This window comes from Micromys minutus (assembly GCF_963924665.1).
Source record: "Micromys minutus genome assembly, chromosome: 14".
Lineage (NCBI taxonomy): Eukaryota > Metazoa > Chordata > Mammalia > Rodentia > Muridae > Micromys > Micromys minutus.
Genome location: NC_137983.1, coordinates 43,974,762 through 43,989,597, shown reverse-complemented (window position 1 = coordinate 43,989,597; position 14,836 = coordinate 43,974,762). Strand labels below are relative to the sequence as shown.

Sequence of the window (14,836 nt, the reverse complement as noted above, 5' to 3'; positions counted from 1 at the left end):
AAAGCACTCATGGGAGGAAATACAAGGTCAAATAGAGGATCTACAGAGACTGTTTCACCTGGAGGACCACCCCATATGCAGCCACCAAACCCAAGCACTATTGCCAAGAAGAGTTTACTGGCAGGAACAAGATATGGATGTCTCCTCAGAGGCTCTGCCAGAGTCATATAGATACAGATAAGAATGCTTGCAGCCAACCATCAGACTGAACACAGGGACCCCAATGAAAGAGCTAGAGAAAGGACTGAAGGAGCTGAAAGGTTTCCAACCTCGTGGGAAAAACAGTATCATCGACCAGCCAAGACACTGAGGTAGAAAGGGTGATTGGAAGAGAGAGCACCTTCATGGAAATAAGTTGAGGAGGAGGAAGAGGAGGAGGGTCAGGAAGGGGGAAAGAGTATAACATTTGAAATGTAAATACAGAGAATATTCAATAAAATTGAAAAAAAACTTCAACAAAAAGTAAGCAAATCTGCAGTTAATAGTCACTTCAAGGATCAGCATGGTAAGAATACAGACTAGAACTAGATAGCAAACAATTTTATCAAGAAAGAAAAACCAAAAAAAGACCGTGTTCAAAGTTGTTTTAAATTTAATTTCTTTCTTGCTCCAAATGGTAATGCTTTCTCTGTTTGGTAGACAAGAGGCAGGAGGTCAGTGGCTTTGCTCCTGCAGATGTGCCACAGCTTGTACAGAGAGCCTCCAAGAGCACTTGCTTCTGTTTCTCCAGGTCCCCAAAGGAGAGATGAACAAACAGGGACGTTACTTATTCCACTGTGGGAGTTCCAGAGTTGATTTTGTAAGACTTGAACCTCTAAACTTGCAGATTTCCCCTCTCTGGTCTTGCAGTGGTTGCCCTGGATTAGATCTCAGATCTGAGATCTGCCAAGACATTTGAACTGACAGAGGCTGTTCCTGTTATCACAGGCCTTGATGGGAGGAGGGTGGCCTTTTCTTAATTAGAAGGGCACCATAGTCAAACTTGTCTTAAGCAGCACCTCAGCAATGTTATTTGACCATTGTCAAGTATAGAATTTTGAGTCCTTTCTGTTTTTGAATGAGTCTTTCTCTAGTGCCTTTACTTTTGTGTCTGGTTGCTACTACTGTTGGATGCATATGTACTCACAATTTTATATCCTTTTGATGAATCGTTCCCTTTAGTATTGTATAACCACCTTCTTCCCTTTTATAAACATTGTACTGGCTGGTTTTTTTACACAAACTGGAGTTATCACAGAGAAAGGAGCCTCAGTTGAGGAAATGCCTCCATGAGATCCAGCTGTAAGGCATTTTCTCAACTAGTGATCAAGGCAGTGGGGGGAGCTCATTGTGGGTAATGCCATCCCTGGGCTGGTAGACCTGGGTTCTATAAGAAAGCAGGCTGAGCAAGCCATGGGAAAGCAAGCCAATAAGTAACATCTCTCCATGGCCTCTGCATCAGCTCCTGCTTCCTGACCTGCTTGAGTTCCAGTCCTGACTTCCTTTGGTGATGAACAGCAGTGTGGAAATGTAAGCGGAATAAACCCTTTTCTCCCCAGCTTGCTTTTGGTCATGATGTTTTGTGCAGGAATAGAAACCCTAACTAGGACAAATTTTATGTAGGGTTTGGGGGGGTGTTATATCTTTGTTTTACTTAAAACAGATACCACTGTAGTCTAGAACCTGAGTCAAATGGGGTCTTAACCCGTCAAATCACTAATAAGAAAATTAAGAAAAGGAATTTTCTCAATTCAGCTTCCTTCCTTTTAGATAACTAGCTTGTATCTAGTGGTGACTGAACATAAGCTAGTGGTGTGTGTGTTGTGTGTGTGTGTTGTGTGTGTGTGTGTTACCATTTCTTTAAATAACCATGACTAACACAACCCCACCCTCGATGCCATCTAAGCACATCTTTTGTCTCAATGTTTGATTTACGCTGTTTGCTTTGATCATTGTTTTTTACCTTAAGATGTAAATGTTCACAGAGCTCTCTCTAAAGAGTTTGAACAATGAGAACGTGGGCAATGACAACATTAATTGGATAGGTGCAGCAAAGGACTGTCCCAGAAGACAGCAACCTGAGTTTAACCTGTACAAAAAACTTGTCTAACTGCTTGCTCTCATAAGCTACACACAGGGGGGAAAAAGTGAGACAAACTGGCAGAGCCGTTTGTTGATCAGACAGAAATGCTGGAGGTCATAGAGGAAACTTGAGAAAGCCAAGTTAGGAAAGAAGAAACATGAGACATAATGTATCTGAGAGCACGGGCGTAACAGGTTACCAAATGGACCAAGTGTGGACACGGGAGTATCAGAATTACCAGCTGAGAGCGGTGGCGTAGCTTGCCATCTCTCCAAACTATGTGTTTTATCTCAAAGGAATCATTTCTGGGTTGTTTTCAAATGCAGATCCCCTCTTACCTTGCAGTCCTGCCTACAGCACTCCCCGGAGCCACATATGGCTTTGGGCTTCAATCGGCATGACATGGGGTCACAGCATTTTTTGTGTGTACAGTTCTGCAAAGAAAGCCAAAGCCTTCCTTAGCTGTATGTGGCTGTGCTGCATCAAACAAAGCTGTGGCACATGATCTTCCAAGCAATGTCATCTTTCGTCTTACATTTATAGTTTCAATAGCCCATACTCCAGGAAGAGCATGGAATCAATCTCATTCAGTCTGTAAGAGCATTATTTCTCTCTATTCAGTGCAGCTTAACAAGGTGGACCAGGAAATCACCCAGGGAAATCGTTTCTTGATCTCTTAGTAATAGCCACTCTCTTTAAACATTTCTATGTTCTGGCTTTTATATTAGGCGTCGTCAGGTGGTGCTATTTACGTGTAAACCCCAACATTGGACAGGAACAGGATCTGCTATGCCCAGGCGAGGAGTCTGCTGCATGTGGACATTTGCTTGGCTCCTCTGGAAGGCAGCAAACCAGAAACTCTACATCTGCCCTGTCAGGAGAGTAATCCCTAACCACTTATGAGGATTCAAATCCACCAGAGGCACATGGGGTTAATAATACTGCTGTCCAGTTCTGCATTGCAATGTGGCCAGTAACTCAGGCCATGGGTAAACAGACAGACAGACAGACACTGCCATCATCACAGGGACATCTATTTGCAGTGCTGCCCTGGAGGACATAAATGGATGTTTTTATCTTGTCTGGCATTTTCAAGTTATCTATTGAGTTGTATCATATATTATTTCTTTTATTGTATATTTTCTTTTATTTTATATCATTTTACATAAATATGACCCATGACTAAATATTAATAATTACCCCCCTATGAACTACTTCTGCTGCATCTGAAGGGTCTTGAGGAGTGTTCAACCTCTGCTCTCATTTACCTCAAGATATTTTCTTATTTATTTATTTCTTCATTGGCCCATTAGTTGTTCCAGGACATCTGCTTACTTTTCATTTATTTGTTAATTTTTCAAGATTTTTATTGGGAAACTGCTATTATGATTTAATATTATAGTTGTTTCACATACACAAGATAAGAATACATAAAACATGTATGTCAATTTGCTTAAAAATTATCTTCCACTTTTAACAGTTTGGGTGGAGATCCCATTAGGTTAAGACCATGTGATGACCTAAACCTTTGGTTCTCAACCTAAGGGTGGCGACCCCCACAGGGAAACATGTCAGATGTTTTCATTATGATACGTAACAGTAGCAAAATTACAGTTATGAAGTAGCAATGAAATAATTTTATGTTGGGAGACACCACAACATGAGTAACTGTATTAAAGGGTCTCAGCATTAGGAAGGTTGAGAACCACTGGGCGAAACTATTTGAGAAAGGGTTAGGGCTCATAAATCTTCTCCCCAAATTGGGAAGTTTTAAGTTATTGGGTTTTTGAAAAATAAGCTCTTTGTAATTGTTTTATGTTTTCTCTTTTGAGAAGTTGCAGAGTGATAATTTCTGCACTAATGGTGTCATATGAGCTCCACAGTCTTTCTTTTTTTTTCTTAATTTATAAAATTAAGAAAGAAAATAGTATTATAGCTCACAAAACTTGTTACAAAATAATATATGATAAATATGCAATTTATTTTCTAAGAAGGATTGAGGCTTCCACATTTTGGCCCTCCTTCTTTTTGAGCTTCATAAGGACTGTGAGTTGTTTCTTAGGTATTCAGAGCTTTTTGGGGCTAGTATCCGATTATCAGTGACTGCATATTATGTCTGTTCTTTTGTGACTGGGTTATCTCACTCAGGATGATATTCTCTAGTTCTATCCATTTACCTAGGAATTCTGTAAAGCCATTGTTTCTGATAGCTGAGTAGTACTCCATTGGGTAAATGTACCACAATTTCTGTATCCATTCATCTACTGAAGGACATCTGGGTTCTTTCCAGCTTCTGGCTATTATAAATAGGGCTGCTATGAACATTGTGGTGCATGTGTCCTTATTGTATGTTGGAGCATCCTTGGGGCATATGCCCAGAAGTGGAATAACTGGGTCTTCAGGTAGGACTATGTCCAGTTTTCTGAGGAACCGTGAGACAGATTTCCAGAGTGGTTGTACCAGCCTACAACCCCACCAACAGTGGAGGAGTGTTCCTCTTTCTCTGCATCCTCGCCAGTAACTGCTGTCATCTGAATTCTGACTGGTATGACATAGAATCTCAGGGTTGTTTTGATTTGCATTTCCTGGATGACTAGAGATGTTGAGCAATTCTCTAGGTGCTTCTCAGTCATTCAGTATTCCTCAGTTGAGAATTCTTTATTTAGCTCTGTACCCCATTTTTAATAGGGTTGTTTGATTCTCTAGAGTCTAATTTCTTGAGATCTTTTTATATATTAGATATTAGACCTCTATCAGATGTGGGATTGGTAAAGATCCTTTTCCAGTCTGGTGACTGCCATTTTGTTTTCTAGACAGTGTCCTTAACCTTACAGAAAATTTGCAATTTCATGAGGTCTCATTTATTGATTCTTGATCTTAGAGCATAGGCCACTGGTGTTCTGTTCAGGAAATTTTCCTGTGCCTATGCGTTCTAAGATTTTCCCAACTTTCTCTTCAAATAGTTTCAGTGTGCCTGGATTTATGTGAAAATCTTTGATCCACTTGCACTTGAGCTTTGTACAAGGAGATAAGAATAAATCGATTTGCATTCTTCTGCATGCTGACTGCCAATTGAACCAACACCGTTTGTTGATGAGGCTGTCCTTTTTCCATTGAATGTTTTTAGCTCCTTTGTCAAAGATCAAGTGACCATAGGTGTGTGGGTTTATTTCAGGGTCTTCTGTTCCACTGATCTACCTGCCTATCTCTGTACCAATACCATGTGGTTTTTTTTTAACACAATTGCTTTATAATATAGCTTGAGGTCAGGGATGGTGAGTCCCACAGAAGATTTCTTGTTGTTGAGAATAGATTTTGCTATTCTAGGTTTTTTGTTATTCCAGATGAATTTGCACATTGCTCTTTCCAACTCTATGAAGAATTGAGTTAAAATTTTGATGGGGATTGCATTGAATCTGTAGATTGCTTTTGGTAAGATGGCCATTTTTACAACATTGATCCTTCCAATCCATGTGCATGGGAGACCTTTCCATCTTCTGAGATCTTCTTCAATTTCCTTCTCCAGAGATTTGAAGTTCTTGTCTTACAGATATTTCACTTGTTTAGTTAGAGTAACACCAAAGTATTTCATATTGTTTGCAACTATTGTGAAGAATATCATTTCCCTAATTTCTTTCTCAGCATGTTTGTCCTTTGAATAGAGGAAGGCTACTGATTTGTTTGAGTTAATTTTATATCCAGCCCCTTCGCTGAAGTTGTTTATCAGATGTAAAAGTTCTCTGGTAGAATTTTTGGGGTCACTTAAGTATACTATCATGTCATCTGCAAATAGTGATATCTTGACTTCTTCCTTTCTGATGTGTGTTCCTTTGACTTCCTTTTGTTGTCTAATTGCTCTGGTCAGGACTTCCAGTACTATATTGAATAGGTAGGGGGAGAGTGGGCAGCCTTGTCTAGTCCCAATTTTAGTGGGATTGCTCCAAGTTTCTCACTATTTAGCTACTGGTTTGCTGTATATTGCTTTTACGATGTTTAGGTATGTGCCTTAGATCCCTGCTCTTTCCAAGACATTTAACATCAAGGGGTGTTTCACTTTGTCAAATGCTTTCTCGGCACCTAGTGAGATGATCATGTGGTTTTTTCTTTGAGTTTGTCTATATGGTGGATTACGTTGATGGATTTCCGTATATCAAACCATCCCTCCATCCCAGGGATGAAGCCCACTTGATCATGATGAATGATCATTTTGATGTGTTCTTAGATTCTGTTTGCAAGAATTTTATTGAGTATTTTTGCATCAATGTTCATAAGGGAAATTGGTCAGATGTTCTCTCCTTGTAGGGTCTTTGTGTGGTTTGGGAATGAGCATAATTGTGGCTTCAAAGAATGAGTTGGGTAGTGTTCCTTCTGTCTCCATTTTGTGGAATAGTTTGGGGAGTATTGGTATTTTGTGAAATAGTGTGGAGAGTATTGGGCTTATTTTCTGGTTTGGAGGCTTTTAATGACTGCTTCTATTTCTTTAGGTGTTATGGCACTGTTTAGATGGTTTATCTGATCCTGATTCAACTTTGGTATCTGGTATCTGCCTAGAAATTTGTCCATTTCCTCTAGATTTTCCAGTTTCATTGAGCATAGACTTTTGTAGTAGGATCTGATGATTTCTTGAATTTCCTCAGTTTCTGTTATGTCTCCCCTTTCTTTCTGATTTTGTTAATTTGGATACTCTCTCTGTGCCCTCTAGTTAGTCTGGCTAGGGGTTTATCGATCTTGTTGAATTTCTCGAAGAACCAGCTCCTGGTTTTATTGGTTTTTTTTCTTTTTTTTTTTTTTTTTTTTATTATTCTTTGTATGTTTTTTTTTCTACTTGGTTGATTTCTGCTCTGAGTTTGATTATTTCCTGCTGTCTACTCCACTTGGGTGTATCTACTACTTTTTGTTCTAGAGCTTTCAGCTGTGCTGTCAATCGGTTACTGTATGCTCTCTCCAGTTTCTTTTTGGAGGCACTCAGAGCTATGAGTTTTCCTCTCAGTGCTGCCTTCATTGTATCCCACAGGCTTGGGCATGTTGTGCTTTCATTTTCATTAAATTCTAAAAAAAAAATCCTTAATTTCTTTCATTTTTTCCTTGACCATGTTGTCAATGAGTAGGGCATTGTTCAGCTTCCATGTGTATGTGGGCTTTTTGTTGTCTTTGTTGTTATTAAAAACAATCCTTAGTCCATGGTAATCTGATAAAATGCATGGGAGTATTTCAATCTTCTTATGTCTGTTGAGGCTTGTTTTGTTACCGACGATCTGGTCAATTTTGGAGAAGGTGCCATGAGGTGCTGAGAAGAAGGTATATTCTTTTGTTTTAGGATGAAATGTTCTGTAGATGTCTGTTAATTCCAATTGGTTCATAACCTCTGCTAGTTTCACTGTGTCTCTGTTCTGTTTCTGTTTCCATGATCTGTCCATTGATGACAGTGGGGTGTTGAAGTCTCCCACTATTATAGTGTGTGGTACAACATATGCTTTGAGCTTTAATGAAGTTTCTTTTATGAATGTGGGTGATTTTGTATTTGGAGCATAGATGTTCAAGATTGAGAATTTATCTTGATAGATTTTTCCTGTAATGAGTAAAAAGTATCCTTCCTTATTTTTTTTTATAACTTCTGGTTGAAAATCTATTTTAATTGAAATTAGAATGGCTACTCTAGCTTGTTTCTTGGAACAATTTGCTTGGAAGTTTTTTTCCCAGCCTTTTACTTTGAGTTAGTGTCTGTCTTTATCTCTGAGATGAGTTTCCTGTATATACCAAAATGCTGGATCCTGTTTATGTATCCAGTCTGATAGTCTATGTCTTTTTATTGGGGAATTGAGTCCATTGATGTTAACAGGTATTAAGGAATAGTGATTGTTGTTTCCTGTTATTTTTGTTGTTAGAAGTAGAATTATTCTTGTGTGTCTTTCTTCTTTTGGTTTTCTTGCATGGTCATTTTCTTGCTTTTCCTAGAGTGTAGTTTTCCTCCTTGTGTTGGCTTTTTCGTCAACTATCCTTTGTCGGGCTGTATTTGTGGACAGATATTGTGTAAATTTGGTTTTGTCCTGGAATATCTTGATCTCTCTATGGTAATTAAGAATTTTGCTGGATATAGTAACCTGGGCTGGCATTTGTGTTCTCTTGGGGTCTGTATGGTGTCTGTCCAGGATCTTCTAGCTTTCATAGTCTCTGTTGAGAAGTCAGGTGTAATTCTGATTGGTCTGCCTTTATATTTTACGTGTCCTTTTGCCCCTACTGCTTTTAGTATTCTTTTTTTCTTTTGAACATTTGGTGTTTTGACTATTATGTGTCAGGAAGATTTTTTTTCTGGTCCAATATATTTGGAGTTCTGTTGGCTTCTTGTATGTTCATGGTCATCTTGTTCTTAAGGGTAAGGAAATTTTCTTCTCTGATTTTGTTGAAGATATTTATTGTGCCTTTTAATTGATATTCTTCACCCTCTTCCACACCTATTTTTTTAGGTTTGGTCTTTTCATTGTATCCTGGATATCCTGGACATTTTGGGTTAGGAGATTTTGGGCTTTTACATCTTCTCTGGCTGTTTTATCTCTTTTCTATGTTGTCTCCTGCCTCTGAGATCCTCTCTTCCATCTCTTGTAGTCTGTTGGTGATGCTTGCATCTATGACTCCTGATTTCTTTCTTAGGTTTTCTATCTCCAGGATTGTCTCTTTTTGTGATTTCTTTATTGTATCTATTTCCATTTTAATTTCTTTACCTATTTAGTTGTGTTTTCCTGTAGTTCTTCGAGTGCTTTCTCCTGGGTCTCCTGTGATTGTTTAAGGAAGTTACTCATGCGCTTCTCAAAGATCTCTATCATTATCATGAAGTATGATTTCAAGTCTAAATCTTGTTTTTCTGGAATGTTGGGAAATTTGCTACTTGCTCTGGTGGGAGAACTGGGTTCTGATGTGGCCTAGGTTGTCTTGGTTTCAATTGCTTGTGTTCTTCTGCTTTCTTTTTACCATCTTGTTGTCAGAGACTGTAGGGGATATTTTTGTTTCTGATTGGAGCCTGTCTCTCCTGTGGGTCTGAAGGCCTGTGGGTTCAGGAGGGTGATTTTTCCTGGATGTTTAACTATAGACTGGTCTGTGGGAGGGTTGGGGACTCTGCTTTCCAAGGAGGTAAAGCATCTCAGGTTTTAGAAGACTAGTTCGCACATAGGGAGGCTGGGCGCAGTGGCTGTTCACCCCACAGGACAAAATGACTACTCTAATAATAATCATCGTATTCGTCATCATCATCTCATCATCTTGCCATCCTCATGGAAAAAAAGCCATATTGGTTTAGGTACCAGAGAACACAGCTAATTCTCTTCCAAGTAGATTCTGAGGAGCCGGTCACAAGGCAAAGGAGCACTTCCTAGGAAGCCTGTCCCCAGAGGCAGGAAGCCATAAGAGGCAAATGTGGATAAATATCAAACATCCATGACTGCAGCTAAATAATGGCAGGGTCTCAGAGATGCAGTTGATTTGAAGATAGCACAGTATCGTAACAGCTTGGATAGTAGTAAACAGAACCCTATTTGGATCTGAGGACTGTGCGGTACAGGGTTATTTGAATCCAGGTGGTAGGTGTCTTCAACACTGAGAGGCCTGCGTTCACCTTGTAGGTCGCATCATAGACAAGCAATTTCTTAGGGTATCTCTGTAATCAGACTGAGCTCTGGTCTCTATAGAGTTTCTGGTACTACTCTGTCATCTATCGTTGTCTTGGTTTGAAAGTTGTTTGTATGATTGTATGTGTGTGTGTGTGTGTGTGAGAGAGAGAGAGAGAGAGAGAGAGAGAGAGAGAGAGAGAGAGAGAGAGAGAGATTTGGGGGGCTGGGAGATTTCATACATGAGTTCTGTATTTATATCATTTTCATTCCCCTCTTCCCTTTCTAACTCCTTCTATGCTCTTCCTAACTGGCTCTCATTTTATGATCTCTTCTATAATTACTATTATCACAAATATGTTCATATATATGCATACACACACACACACGCACACACACACACACACACACACACACACACACACACACATATATATATATATATATATATATATATATATATATATATATATGACATACTGTTGAGTCCATTCTATGTTGCCCATGTGTAATGTGTTTAGGGTTGGCCTGTAGGGATTGGCTAACTTCTAAGGGAGTGGGTAGGGGCTATTAAAGACAATTGGTCATATGCTGGTGTCTTCTGGGCCTCACAAAGCTACTGTTCCATGAAATCTTTACTAGTTAACCCTTCTTCTAACAGGTGACAAATCTGCCCGGGTCTCTTTATCAGTTTGTTTTGTTTTGTTTTTGTTTTTTGTTTGTTTGGGTGTTTTTTGTCATTTGTAACTTAACTTTGGTCTTGTTTTTATATTTTATATCTTCTACAGGTTTTTTGGAATATTTTAATTAAGCACACTTGCCCACGGAATGATTTTCTGGTATTAGGCAGGAACACATACTACTGACCGTCACACACTGCCTCCCTGCCACCTCTCCATGGCTTGTCAGTGTTTGTTGTGAAGGACAGATCATGTTGACATTTAACACAGTTCTGTGGTCATTTCTCAGCAGACACAGGCAACAAACAAAGTCAAAGGGCAGGGCTTAAAGTCAGCTTTCATTCAAAGAACCAATGCACAGACTCCCTAATGGAACACTAGGAGGTGACGATTTCAGCTTCACGTAGCTCATGTAGGAAAGGAAAGGGGGAGAAATCTCCTTCAAATCTACTTTACTCAAAGATAAAGGTTCTTTCTCCTTCTTCACATAAGGATTGAAGAGGGGCTGGGGCAGGACCACCCACCTCCAATGTGCCACAGTCACATTGCTCGTTCATCTCCAACACTCCATTACCACAGATTCTCCTTGGCTTGCGATGATGTTTTTTCTTTTGTCTCTCCAAAGGCAAGTCCTGGAGACATCCAAGGTCTTGTTTTATTGACAGATATTTAAAGTCATCCAAGCTACAAGTACTGAAGTCCTTCATACCGCCAGAGTATCTGGAAGACAGGAATGGCACACAATTAATGCTGCTGTGTCCTGTTTCAGTGCCCAGAACTGGCTGGTTCTGGGAAGGATTGTGAGAGTACCCTTCATTCCCGGAAATGCTGAGCATACTTTGAAATACAGTCATGAGGTTGCTATGGTGCTTTTATAATTCTACCGAGAATCAATGAAAACCAATGATGCAATTCAAAACATTTTTTGTCACTTGCTGTGCTTATGTTATGCAGAATTTGATATGGTACATAGATGTGCTGATCCGTGGTTTCCAACCACTACCTAGATAGTAACACTGTAGATGCTAAGGTCTCTTACCTCTGTGAGTGAGTGAGTTTGTGTGTGTGTGTGTGTGTGTGTGTGTGTGTGTGTAAACTGAGCACATGTAGGGTGTGTGTGTGTTTGCACATGTGTTCTCCTTTAAGTTGGGAATCTTTAAGCATTGGAACTGCTACTTATGATTCTCTTCCTAAAGCCAAATCATTGATCTTCAAATTTTCAGCCTTAATTTTTTGTATATTATTAAAGCTATTTAATTCTATCCTATACTCTTGTTATGTGCACCAGAATAAATATACTAATGTGAACATTACATTGAACCATTGAACAATTTCAAGGGGGCATGGCAAATGGTATTTCTCATTCTTGCTTCTTCCTCACTAAGAGTAAGTTATATATGTACACATACACACATACACATACACACACACACATACACACACACACACACACACACACACACACACACACACACACATACACACAAATGAAGTGAGAGACAAGTCGGCAAAGCCAAGATCTGAGTTACCAGAAACCAACTCCCAGGACCAAAAGAACCACATAGGTCCTGCCCTCCTGCCCTCCTGCCCTCCAAAGACAGTGACTTGGGACCCATAACTTTAAATGGCAGGAAAAGATAGCTGGGGCAGGCCCCCTCCCCACCAGAATTACAGGGAAAACAGGAATGTGGTGAGAGAGTCACAACCTGGCCTACCTGCTGTGGCAGAAATGTAAGCTTGTATAATTATTTTGCACACAGTGTGTGATACTGTCTCAAAAGTGGGGGGGGGGGCAGAGAGATCCAGAAAACCTGCTGTGTACGTAAACAAAGGCAATGGATCAGATGTCTAAGGGATGGCCAGGCTCAAATGGTTCCCGTGCCAGTCCTCCCAAACACCATCATGTGGAATAAACTCAAATGTCCGTCACAAAATGAGTAGCTGAAGGGTTTGTGCTTGCAACTACTCGGTCAGAAAGAGTGTACAGCCCTCCCGGTTGTGGTGACATGGACGGACTCAGACGATGCTACATTAGGTTAGGATTCAGGTATGGGGATTAAAAATAGCACATCACCTCACTCACAAGTAGGATTTAAAATACTGAGCCCATGAATGTAGACAGTGGAATAGTGGTTGCCAGACTCCAGGGAAAGCAGGCAGAAGAGAAGAGGGAGAAGTCAGATAATGAGTTCCTATCACAGAGTGATGTGGAACGTAGGCTTTCCTTTCATGTGGGGAGGGGTGATTATAGTTAACATTAATAGATCATTTATCACAACAATTAAGGCAGCTTGGAGTGTTGATGTACTAAAGAAATAAAACATAAAGCTATAGATACATATGCCCATTATTCAGAGTTGATCGATGTGTAATACATTCATAGATCAAAACTGCATAATGTGCATCGTAATGATGTGCTAACATTACACACCAAAAGCAGTAAAATAAACCTTGTTTGAAAGGGCAAACAAGAAGCATAGGCGGAGGTTCCAAACCTTTAACATCCACATGTTCATCACTGGGAAGGGTGTGGAATGTCAAAAAACACACCATAGCCAATTACTTGAATTCAGTTAACAGAAAAGAGCTGTCCAAAAGCAAAGGGAGATGAGTGTGTTTGGTGAGGAAGGCCGTCTTACATTGCCTTGGGCGTCATTAGGCAAACGTCTCCTGTGCAGTGACAGTTGTCCGTGTTGTCGTAAGTTAGCCCCATACTGATGCTCAGCAGCTGCAGGACAATGACACTGAATGACTCCAGCGATAACCCTTTCGGATACTAGGCAGGACCAGAGGGGGAGAGGGAGGGTCAGCAAGAACATTTGCTGTGGGGGAAACTAATTTATCAACACACTCAAGACAGACGCCCACACGGGTGTGATTGTAGCAGAGTTTATGAATGTTTGGACGATGGGCTTGTTAAACAGGTAACGTGATACAGTTTTACCTTGGAATACCACGAATTAAATGACAGCGTAAGCCACCTTGGCAAAGCTAACCCATGAAAAGCATGGGTCATTTCTGTGACTTCTTTGAGTTACCTATATTCCAATGTCTTTAATCTTGCATTTAATAGTCAAATCTATACTCCTCAGTGGGTCCCAACAACCCAGATTGTCTATGATGTCCCCTAGGTTGCCATTCTGTTGAGAGGGGCCTGTCCTTGACCACCTCAGATTCATCCAATCCAGCAGATTGGGTCATATCATTTATGAATAGTTTGTGTAAAGACTACCTTCTTGGGTTCTCTGCCTTGCCCGTATAAAGGAAATTGTGGCTATGGAGTTCCAGAGAGAGGAAGACATTTGGGGCACCCTCTGTGTATGAAGTTAGAAATGCGTTTTCCGAGGCATGACGGGTACCAGGTCCCTAAACTTGGATTTTGAAAGCAATAGGAGCTTCAGAGGATGTTCTTTGCTAATTTGAAAACTGAACCAGTCTCACACATTTTTTTCAAGTGTGCATTATGACTTTGTTTAAAGTACTTTCATTGTTTAAGTATTTTAGATTTAATCCTGAGTTCTTCGGCATCCTGAATGCTAGATGTGGTGTCTAGCTAGTATCAGTGAGGACAGAGCAAAGGGTGATAGAATTGAAAAATAATCAACAAAACATCCATATCTACACTCTTTATGAGACCGTAAACAGAGCTTGCTCTCTGGGATTTGATACAAGGAAGGGATTCCTGTTTTCACTGCCCCACTTCCATCCACTGCACTGTAAGTCAATCAGTCAAAAAGAAACAAAACAGCCAGGGGGCAGGAAAAGAAAGTCCCTACCATCTGCAAACAGTATTCTCAAATGCTCAGAGAACCTACACATTTTGCTAAAGGGTGTTGGGTACACAAATGCACTGATCTTGAAGCAACCTGAACAAATGCGTACGATTTAGGAGTGTTCACAATTAGGACACGGCAGAGAAAACAAGAATGCTGCTCGTGACATTGCTCGTGACACCCAAATCATGCAAGCCACTCAGACAGTGGCTCCGTGTGCCACAAAATGTGGATGGAAAGAGCTAAAGGTGACACGTATAATCCCAAAGATGTCAGCTATTAGAAGAGCACAAATGGCTAAAATACTGACTTTACCTAAAGGCATACAGTTTTATAATCCCAGTTACAGTCTACACATAAGAAAGAATTCTAAAACCTGTGCATTGTCACAGAAAAGCCACTGGCCACAGCTTATTAGAGCATAAAGAACAAGATGGCTACCACCATCATCTCTTCATTTCATCCCAACTATAACTCAAGACTGTATGGTGTTTATTCAAAATGGAAAGAACTAATAAGCCTGGGGAAAAACACAGCCCAGAGGTAAGGCCAACTCAGAGGAAGGCTTGAGGAGCTCCCAGTACCAGGGAGAAGAGTGTTGTGAGCGGTTTGACTGCGCATATCAAATTGACACCACCTTTAAAGAAGAATGTGCCATTGCCTAAGCAACACAATGAATTAAGTCATTGATAACAGAAAAACGAATTGATGTCTTTAAGACTT

The 14,836-nt window shown here is 40.2% G+C and overlaps 1 protein-coding gene across 1 annotated transcript in view; it reads right to left on the bottom strand.

The window, feature by feature from the left end:
* LOC308429920 (disintegrin and metalloproteinase domain-containing protein 5-like) overlaps nt 1-14,836 on the bottom strand; it is a gene marked incomplete at both ends in the record, with an annotated part of 62,250 nt that overhangs the window by 34,971 nt on the left and 12,443 nt on the right. Inside the window, 3 exons of the mRNA XM_080928954.1 lie at nt 2,401-2,496; nt 10,865-11,060; nt 12,980-13,116. Coding sequence (XP_080785080.1) covers nt 2,401-2,496; nt 10,865-11,060; nt 12,980-13,116 — 429 coding nt within the window. The remainder of the gene's footprint in view (nt 1-2,400; nt 2,497-10,864; nt 11,061-12,979; nt 13,117-14,836) is intronic.